General features: G+C 55.5%; 1 protein-coding gene across 2 annotated transcripts in view; it reads right to left on the bottom strand.

The window, feature by feature from the left end:
• ATP2A3 (ATPase, Ca++ transporting, ubiquitous) overlaps positions 1-7415 on the bottom strand; it is a 34017-nt gene extending 26602 nt beyond the window's left edge. For both annotated transcript variants that reach the window (XM_009885107.1, XM_009885108.1), the window contains exons 1-4: positions 7403-7415; positions 6859-6941; positions 3988-4092; positions 3097-3235 (exon numbers count right to left, since the gene is read on the bottom strand). In XM_009885107.1, coding sequence (XP_009883409.1) covers positions 3097-3235; positions 3988-4092; positions 6859-6879 — 265 coding nt within the window. In that variant the 5' untranslated portion in view covers positions 6880-6941; positions 7403-7415. The remainder of the gene's footprint in view (positions 1-3096; positions 3236-3987; positions 4093-6858; positions 6942-7402) is intronic.
• Between the last annotated feature and the right edge of the window lie 3278 nt (positions 7416-10693).

The raw sequence follows: 10693 nt of genomic DNA, 5'->3' as shown, positions 1-10693 counted from the left end.
ACAGGTTGCCCAGAGAGGTTGTTGAGGCCCCATCCCTGGAGGTGTTCAAGGCCAGGCTGGAGGTGGCCTTGGGCAACCTGGGCTGGTGGGAGGTGTCCCTGCCCAGGGCAGGGGGGTTGGAACGAGATGATCTTCAAGGTCCTTTCCAACCTAAACCATTCTATGATTCTATGATTCTAAAACCAACTGGGGTTGGAACCAGGTTTGCCAGGACAAGCAAAAGCTCTGGGTGAGCAGAGGAGCCAAGCGGGCTCCCAGCATGTCCCCACATCCCACCCATCCCAGCTGCACCTCCTCAGTGACACACACTCCACCGCCACAGCCGGGACCCCCCTAACCATCACAGGCAGCGAACACCTGCATCCCCGCTCTGGCCAGCGAGCAGGCAGGTATCTTTTTTCTCTTCTTTTTGGAGCAGAGCCGCCACAGTTAGAGCCACAGGTCCTCGGGGCAGCAGCATCACACCCTCTGCCCCCCAGCCAAACCCCAGAATGGCCCTCCCCAACATCGCCTGTCCTGTCATGTCCTCATCTCTCCTCTCCCCTGCAAAAACCCCAAAACATCCCCATTTTGGAGTAAGCTGAGCCTCCCAACACCACTCTTAACCCCACTGCAGGGCTTCGTGGACTGACTGGAAGCTGTTGACACTAGAAGAAGACCTTCCATGGCTGAGACAGCCATCTGTGGGTCTCCTGGCAGGGCACGGTGGTTACGTGCGAAAGCAGCCCTGCCGACTGACAGCCATCCATCGCTGCCCACCGAGGCACATGTGCTTCCTTAAAAAAACCCCAAACAACCCCGTTTAAAGCTGCTTTTCCCACTGGGATTCCTCCTCCCAGCTCCTTGGCAGAGAGCGGCTTTTCCTCCTGCTCCCTTATCGGCTGGACGCAACGGCGCTCCGCTCAGGCGCTTCGGAAATATTGAGGCGGAGAGCGCGCTGGCTCGCAGCGCCTGACATCACGTTACACAACGCCGCCGGCTTGGCCGCTAACCATCGTCTCAAATCCCAGACTTTAACGAGCGCTTCCTCTGGGGGCTCGTAAAACTCCCACCGCCCCCCCCCCCCCCCCGCCAACCTCCCCCGCTTCAAGCGCAGCGGGGAGGGGGGCTGGCACCGCTCCACCGCCTCAGCCAGTTATTCCAGCTGCGGATCCCAACGCTCTGGGATGCGGCGTGTAACATCTGCCGTCCCACCAAGACCTGCCCCGCTCCCCGTTGCACCCGTTTTTCGGGCGGGCTGAGATGGGGGATGCTAAGCACAGGGACTCACAGACATAACCGCCCCCCACCAAGATGTTTCCCTCAGACTTTGCAGCACCTCAAAGGGAGCAAAGAGCCCCTCTTCTCCCCTGGGGAAGGAGGGGAGGGCTCACAAACCTGCAGATGGAAAAACCGGGTGCCAGCATGTAGGGACAGCGTGGAGCCCCGGTGCCACGGGGGTGGCATCGGCTCGAGGGCAGAAAGCGCAACAGCATCCCAGGAGACTCACTGGGCGCAGGACGGACCTACGGAGCTGGCAGCCGCCGTTAGCCAGCTCTCAGACACGCGCCCATGGACCCAGCGCTGCGAGTCTCTCCCCCGTGCCGAAGGCTGAGGGGAAGAGGGGGAGACGGGAGGCACTGCGGCTGGAGCAACGCGGGAGCGGGCGGGTGGAAGTACGTGATGGAGCCCCCCCGGGCAATGCCCTGCCCGCGCTTTTTGGGCAAGGTGGAACGCTGGCGCTGCAGCCGAGCGTAATCCCTGTGGAGCTGCCCACACAAGGACTCACCTCGACGGCCTCGCTACAAACGGGCAAAGATCAGCTGCTCTGATCGGCTGGCCAATTTGCAACCGTCGTTCCCCTCTTGCAGGTTTTCAGCTCCCCGCTGCCAAATTCACTGCATTTGCACATGCGAAAAGAAGCCGGTCCCCCCTGCCCGCGCTGTCCCCAGGATGTCACCTGCATGCCCGCTGCACGCTCGGAGCCATTGCTTCTGGTGCACTTTCCCATCAGGGAGCCTGACAGCATCTCTACCACTTGCTATAACCTCCAAACCCCACAATTCTCTAATTAATCTGTAAACCCCTCCAGAGGAGGGCTCAGCTCTTTTCCTCCCGGGTGCGATGCTGATTGTGCCATTAAAAAGTAATATCTGGGCACTGACAGGCAGGCAGCAAGCCCTTGATTTGGGGAAAGGTGGCAGAATTTAATTAGTTAATAATTAATTAATCTAATTAAAGGCCAGGTCACCAGCTGGAGTGCATTGCCGGAGCCGGCTCGGGAGCGCCGCCAGCTCGCCCAGCTGAGGACCTGGCCGGCACTCCTCCGCTTGATCCTCCCCGCGTTATTTTTATGTTCATCTTCCAGCTGAAGCCCGACTGGAAGACATAAATAACAGGGAGCTGGCGGGGCGCGGGAGGGATTGCAGCATCTTTCCACTAGCAGGGCCACGAGGAGGAAAGGAGAGGATTAGTTTTGCGGCTCTGGGGGTTTACGGCATCGTTTTAACGAACAAACAAAATGGGATAACTGAAACGCATCCTCTTTAGCTCTGGCGGGGTAGGCAGGAGACCCCCAGGCATCCTTCGCCGAACGCAAAACCCCGACAGAAGGGCTGTGGGGGGGACAACCCGACTGGGGAGGTAAAAGCACCCTGCAGCCCATCCCCTCTGCCTCTCGCCCTCCCCGAATAACAAACCCCCATTACCAAGGCAGGCTGCCCACGCAGGCAGCACCAGCGCCACTGAAACCCCCCTGTGCCGGTGGCAGCACTCGCCCAGCACCACCGGTGCGGCACCCAGCGCCAGTCCTGAGACAGAAAATCCAGGCCAGAAATATTCACTTTTTCTTTTTTTTTTTAACTTCTTTTCTGCTGTTCTGTACTGCCCTACACTCGGGGTGAAGCCTCCACAGGCTGATGAGCCCTGACTTTGGCCCAAATCATTTCACCTGCCTGGATATGAAGTGTACAACAACGAGGTGACTCGGCGGCTGCACCTCTGGAGGGGATGTGCCCGGACACTACAGCAGAGCCCTCCCACCATGAGGACCATGGGGTCACCAAAGTCGCCCCGGCCAGCACCATCACCCCGTGCGCTGGGGTGATGGCACCCTACCTGCCACCTCCACGATGTCCCCGGGGACGATGTCCCGGGCGCGGATCCGTTGCACCCCGCTGCGGTCGGCGCGGATCACCTTCCCCATCTCGGGCTCATACTCCTTCAAGGCTTCGATGGCGCTCTCGTCATTCCTCTCCTGCAAGCAGAGGAGGAGCAGAGCTGCTGGCGGTGGGGTTGCTCGTGCCAGCAGGCTCCTTCCCCACCTTCTGCGAAGACAGGAGCACCCAAACCCCAGCCGTGGCTTTGGGATCCATTTGCACCATGGATGGGGCAAGAGCCGCATCTTCTTCAGCTGCTCTGAAATGGTCCTCGCTGGCTTAAACCACACCAGGTCCTGGACACCGCATGGACTTTTGGGCTTGATTTTCTCCTGCTTGGTTTGGGAAGCAGCATCTCCCACCCAGATGTATTTTTCCCCATCCAGCAACCCCACCTCGGATCAAGCTGCAGATAAATAAATGGCCTTAAAGTGAATATATACAAGAGGAGGAGCATCACTAGCTGAGGCGTGTGTTCATCCCCCAGGAGGGATACAGTGACAGGAGGGGCAGCAGCCACTGTGGACTTCTGGTGGACAGGGCAAAAAGCTTCCCTTGGAAAACACATTTGGCCACAGCCAGGAGACAAGCAGCGTTTGCCTGGATGGCAAATATCTGCAAGATCCTAAACTCCAAACTGCAAAAGTTGCCAAAGAAAGATTGAAGGAATGAGCCAGGAGGCAGCCAATGACTGAGCACCTGCGCTGGGCCATGGGGCAGCACAGCCAACAGGAAAATCGGACCTTTGAGAAATGGGTTTCCTATGGCAAGAAGCAACCAGCTCTTCGGATGAAGCATCTCAGCCATGTGGAGCAAAGACCTCCGAGGCAGGAGGGGGACAGCGACTCACCTGCCACACACCCACCACGGCGTTGGCGATCAGGATCATGATAATGACGATGGGCTCCACGAATGCGGTCGTGGTCTCCTCTCCTTCTTCAAACCAGGCCAGGATCTGGGAGGCAAGAGAAGAGAAGGACCACAATGTGGCTGAAACAACAAGCGCCAACATTTTAGGAAGAAGGATGGAAAAAAGAGCCGACCAACACGTGGTGTTTGCTGGAGAGAAGACAACCTAGAGTGGTGTCCAGCCCCACACAGCTTGGTTAAAGCATGGACTTGCCATATCCCAGTGCCGGTGCTTAACTTGAGTGCCTCCCCGCTTCTGCTGGGGATAGCCTAATGCATCAAATGGGCTGGAGCAAACGGCCATGCAAAGCCTGGATGAGTATTTGCACCAAGAAAGCACCTAGTTCTGTTTAGTGCACCCATGGGGAGACCACGGCCATGAGCAGATGAGCAGGGAGATGGGGTAGCGCTGCCCCCTTCTCAAACAGACACCACCACCACCAGCTGGGCAGGTGCTGCCATTGCTATCTGAAGGACAGTCAGCCTCTAAGGAGCCCCTCCTGGGCAGAAGTTACACGATGCGACACGAGCAATTGATGCACTAAGAGCAGGGACTGACTTCATGGCCTCTGACCGCCCTGTGCCCCCCCTCCATCCCACAAAGATCTCATACCGTAATAAAAATGAAGCGCGCGCACACACACAAATATTTTCACTCTATTAAACTGCTTGTCGACCTGCGCTGGGTCAACAGAGCAACACCTCGCTGCTCTGCGGCACAGGCACCGGTGCAAAGGACCTCTGATACGGGGGTTCACGCCTGCTTTACCGATTAGCAGAGACGCCGCGGCAGACTCTGCCGCCAAGCAGGTTGCAGCAGCTCTCCAGATTCACCAACAAATGGGCTGCTGCGTGTTGTTTTGGGGATGTATCGAACCTCGCAAGGGACCAGCCTCCCTCCTTATCTGCCCACGGGTCATATCTGAAAAGAAGGGACAGGAGACTCGGCTTTGCCATCCCACTGCCAAACACCCTCCGAAAAATAAGTAATTCTCCATCAGCTTGGTGGGAAACGTCTCCTCATGCAGTGTTGCTCCCATGGTGAATTGTGGGGCAAAACTGAAAAGCCAACTAAGGTCCCTTCCAACCTAAACCATTCTATAACATCATGTTTTCGGGCCGCGTGATGCACAGGGAGGTATATTTTGTCAGCGAGCATTAACTCTGCCCCACACATCAGCAAAGGTGTATAAGAAAGCTATCTGCCCCGTACTGTGCCCAGCCGTACCCGGTACCCGCCCTGAGCACCACCAGCTTGGGCATCACCAGCCCGGGGTCTCCGAGCCTCCCAGCCCCGTGGGCAGGACGGGAAGGCAGCGAACAGCAGGCAGGAGATACCTCCCACGCCGGCAGCCGAAACGCTGCCAGTCCGGCTCAGACAGAGGGAGGGGAGAGAAAAAAATTTTTTTAAAAAAATAATAATAAACAGATTGGATTTTCATTTTTAATTGAAAAATGAGCAGAAGGGCTCCAGGAAGGAGACTTCATTGCGAGGAGGGCAGCCGCACGGGGTTTGGAAATGCTCCCAGCCCCGTTTTTGCCTCCCCCAGCGTTTGTGCATGCTTTAGGCAGGTGCCCGCCCCGCTGCCTGCGCCCCAACGGAGGCCAAGGTGGTACGTGGAGCTTCTGAGGTGGCTTCGGGTGTCTGAAGCGCTGCCCTCACCTCTCATCACCCATCACCCAGGAAAAGGCAAGCCATGCGACGTCCTGGCAGCCTCTCCGGGCAGGCAGGGAGGGGGTGCCGGGACCCCCCAGCTCCCAGCACCTCGCACGACCCCGAGGGCACACGGCTTGGCCATTACACTGGGAATGTATCTGCACCGCGGACGCACACGTCTCCACATGCCAGAGACAGCGTCTTCCATTCTGGCAGATCCTGACATGGATCTGGTCGTGCTGCTGCTTAATATTTTCAAAAATATCCAGGAAAAAATAAAAGATGGAGCAATTTTCCTTTTCTGTCTTATCATCTACACAAGTTGAGGCACAAGACATATTTTACTGGATGGAAGACAGGACTGAAAAGCCATCAGTAAGAATTAAAATCTGAGAAGGGACTTGCAAATAAGCAGTTTGGGTCCCCACTCAGTGGAGAGCCTGAGCAGAGACCTCAGTCCGAACACGGGTCATGGCTGCACGTATGGGGGCAGAAAAGCCAACAGCATCAAAAATGGTGAAGGGAAAATATATAAGGGATTTAAGAATGAAGCTAAAAGAGAGAGTAACAAAGGTACCTTCTAACCTAAAACCACAGGAAACTTTGTTGATAAAAATCTTCCAATGAGATAGAGACCTGTCCAAAGGACCTGTGCTATCTCAGGTGAGGTCCTCAAACAATGACAAAAACCTATGGATCACAGGAAAAAGCATCCCAGGACTGAAAGCTTTGGGCAGCCCTCACCTGCCTTTGGCAGCCCCACTCTCGCTGGGGCTCTGCGCTTGCTCTCTCCTAACCCTGACCCTAACCCTACATGGTGCCCAGGGCCAACATCCGTCCCACCCGGCATCCCACCACAACCTGCCCAGGACTGAATGTTTCCATGGCCCTTTTCTGCCTTTGTCTGGTACAGTCTTGGGCAAATAGAAGCCCAGGTAGTTGTTTGACATCGCTTTTGCATGGATCTGAAAAATCCTACAGTCTCATCTTTTAAGTAGACACAATGATACTGTCACTATGCCCTATAAAACCACCGCACCGCTGCCACGTCTCCATCATCCAACGTGCACCTTCCTCTGGCTGCTTTGCTATTTGGCTGCCACCTGGGTCCGTACGTGCCCTGGAAGGTGCCCACCCCCAGCCTGGTGTACTTACGAAGGACAGAAAAGCTGCCATCAAAAGGATGCGGACCAGGAGATCTTCAAACTGCTCCAGCACCAACTCCCAGAGGGACTTTCCTGGTGGGAAAACACAAAGCCAAGCACTGACTGGAAAACACAAAGCCAAGCACAGTCAGTGCTCAAAAAAACCCCAGAACACAGGTATTTTAGACCACTAAGACCAACATGACCCTGTCCTCCACTTGCGGCAGAGCTGCTCCGGTGTCCACTGGCCGTGGGCACTAGTGAGGACATCCAGTGCTGCAGTGGGGGATTTTTCTTTCTAATATTAAACACCTTCATTTCTGGCATTGGCCGGGTTTTACTATGTCTGGTTTTAACTACAGAAACTAAATCCTCTGTGTTTCTATTCACAGCTGGTAGCTCTGCTACCACAGGAAAGCTCTGCTGTCAGCCCAGCCTTCTCGGGGATTAAAAGCAAGATTAAAAGATCCCAAAGATTGTCCCCTCCTCATCCCCAGCACCCTCCGCCCCGACTCAAGGCACGTACCAACCCTCGCCTCCAGCCCACGACTTACCTTCTTCTGCGGGGAGCTCTGTGGGTTTTCATCGACAGCCCAGCCGGCGTAACAAAGTAAAAACCGATAAAAATAAAAAGATTAATTAGTGATTTGGGCCCAGATGAGCAACCTCTTCCCTTGTGCCCCAGCAGCCTGTTCAGCACCCCAAAATGCAACTTGCTCCGCACATTTTCCTGCATCAAGACCGCTTGTCCTCGAACTTCTCAGCCTGACACCCAGTCCGCAGCACGGGAAGGTCCCCGCACCAGGGAAACACCATTTCCCTGCTGCAAGCAGCTCTGGCAGCGTTTATTCCTGTGCTCAGCCTGCCTGAAAAATACTTTTCAGGAGCTGCCCTCTCCAAATCCAGGACACGGAGGTCCAGCCATCCCATAAAAAGCCCTGCCAGAAACCCAATACAGACCCGCTGAGGACTGTAACGTTCAGACCACATTTCCTATTACTCAGTTGTACTTCACAGCCTGCGACGCTCTAGGAAAGAAATCCAAAGGCGATGCTCAGCTGGTCCAAACCATCCTCCCGAATCTGCCCCGGTGGGTACAGAGCCTCTATCCACACTGCTCCCATCCAAACCTGAGTCACCTTCATAGCCTGAAAAAAACCCAAGGGCTCCCAAACGCCCGCCACGACCTCCCCGAGACTCCCACAACCCCGTGGGATGACCATTACCATCACACGCCGCGTGGACCAAAGGGTCCCACGGCTGCTGGGCAATGCACAAACGCCGGTACCCACCAAGGACATCGCTCTGCTTCCTCGCCCGCGTGCTGGCCCTGCCAGGGGCAAGGTTTGGCCGAGGACTGCGAGGTCCCGCACCCAGGGAGGGCTCAGGAGCACACACACACACACACACACGGTTTTGGCTGCTGCTGAGTGCTCGTCTCCATTTGCACACCCTGTGCGGTGAATCCTTTGGTTGCCCGCAGAGCAGCTTGCCCAACCAAAACCTCTGCCAACTGCCCAAGGTGGGGAAATCCAGACGTTGCCACTGTCTCATGGAAAAGGCAATCCAGGATTCGCTGAGCGCAGCGGAGCTCGCTGGAGGTGGAGAACCCCAAGGCATAGACGCTCATCGGCAAACCCTGCGGAGGGCTCAAAGGCATCGCACAGTGCTGCAAAGGATAGCGGGGTACCAGCACCGAGGTGACATGGCACCGGGGCAGGGTACCCGCTGCCTCCATCCTTTGGTGCTCTGCGGCGGGAGGGGACCAGACAGTAAACCCTGACCCCAAACCTCCCCACGGGGAAAAATTCTGGCAGAACCCCCCCCAAAGAGCTGTCCCAAAGCCTCCACTGCCTGCCCACCTCCTTCTGCGCCCCATGGGGTGACAATAAAACAAGATGTTCCTCCAAGTCCGTGCGTTTCTGGGAGGGAATAAGGCACGGGATGAAGTTCAGGAGGAATTGGCCCAGGGCAGACATGCTCGATGCCCCATCACTGGACCAAACATGGGGGATCTCGGAGCACCCTGAGCGAAAGGAGGAAGCGAAACCTGCTTGGCTGTTTTCCATTGCCTATTTTCATTCAGAGAAATGAAAAATAAAAAAAAACCCAACCAAAACCAAACCCACCTTCACTGAACGAACCCATGAAAACAAGAAGCCTGAACGTGTTTATGCTTCAAACTGCAGAGACACACTTACTACCGGTTGTTTTAAACCCATCTCCCTCCCAGATAAAGCTACTCTGATGCCTTGCCGTCATGAGGAGCAGACAGATTGCTACGTAACACCTATAATTATTCTTATAGCCAAAAAAAAAATTTAAAAAAATCTAATCTTGGAGCAACTTCAACATTTTGGATCATTCTGCAGAGCGTGTCAGAAGGAAAGTGGCTCTTCTCCCTTTCGCAGCCGACTCCTCTCCACCCCCGGCTTCCTCTCCCCGGCCCAGAGAGCCACCAAAATTAAAAGTGGAAGAGATCTGCTACTGCTATTTCCATCCGGGCTCCATTTTAAGGGTGCAAACATGCAAGGCGAGAGGGCTGAGGGCAGGCGGGTGCCCCTGGGGAGGTGGCTGAGGCTCCTGCAGGTCTCGGCTCTGCGGGGGTGCCCAGGAATGACTTTCCACCCCGCGCAGCCGCCCAAAATGCCGCGGTCCTCTTAGCGCTCCTCCCGCCCGGCGTTTGCATGAAGAGCCGCAGCCGCGGCGTTTGCAGAGCAGGGACTTTGCATGAGCTCTTTTGATTAAAGCATGAAAACAGGTTTCCGTGACGTCAGGAGGAAACACGTGCGGCGGGGCAGCCAGCCGAAACGCTGCCGGTGGCAGAGCGACACTACGCCACCGCCGTCACCAAAGCCCAAACATCAGCAGTGCTGCTGTGGGCGGCATCTTAATTTTAGCGTTTCACTGGAAATAGGTGAGATCTGTTGTAGTTATCAGTAACTTAAATTTGAGGCTAATTATTTCTAATGTAATTACCCTTTATGATATGAAGAATAAATAAATGAGGTATATCAAAGGAAAAAAAAAAAACACCAAAACACCCAGTTTTGAGTATAGTGAGAACCAGGCACCTCCCCTGCCATCACTGACTCCTTCCACCACCCTTCACGGGGCAGCTCAGCGCCCATTTTGCACCAAATACCCAGAGAAAAAAGGCAAAAAGTCACAATAAACTCACCCTTTGGGGTCTGATTTGATCAAAACCCATCAGAAAACAGGAATGTTTGGGGCTGAAGCCTCTCCCTCTCACTTCCAAAGTCTCCCGAGAAATAAGAGGGTTTGCTACTCACCAAAACCCAAGTTTTCCGTGTCGGCACCGGGCAGGGCGGCAGAGCCGGCACTGCTGCGCTGAGCTGTGGTGCTGCCACGTCCCACCCAGGCGGGAAACCCACTGCCGGCAGGGAACCAGCAAAATCCCAAATCTGCAATTCCCTTGGGACGACACGGTGAGCACAGACAGGCTGAAATGGAACTTCCCGGCCGGCACCTGAACAGCCCCTTTCTCCGGTGGATGGCCCAGAGCTCAGCACGGAGGTTCTGCTCTGTACCCAAGCTCCCCGATACGGCCTTGAGACAAAAGCACCACCACCCCCAAGGGTAGGAAGTGATAACGGTCGCTCAAAGGATGCCAAAACTGGGCCACCCGCTCGCACCATACATGTTTGGCTTCCCGAGCTGAGCAGTCCCGCAACGGGACCCGCAGCTCGCAGACGCGTATCTGTAATTTCTTGGCTCCTGCTCTGCTCCATCACAGCTTTGGAGAGCAGAGCCAAGAAAGTGGATGTCAACACAGGGTGATGGGTGCCTGGATGTCACAGGAGCACTGCCACCGGCAGAAGAGC

Source organism: Charadrius vociferus, unplaced genomic scaffold (assembly GCF_000708025.1).
Source record: "Charadrius vociferus isolate BGI_N301 unplaced genomic scaffold, ASM70802v2 scaffold54, whole genome shotgun sequence".
Classification (NCBI taxonomy): Eukaryota; Metazoa; Chordata; class Aves; order Charadriiformes; family Charadriidae; genus Charadrius; species Charadrius vociferus.
This window is presented reverse-complemented; position numbering and strand designations above follow the sequence as displayed.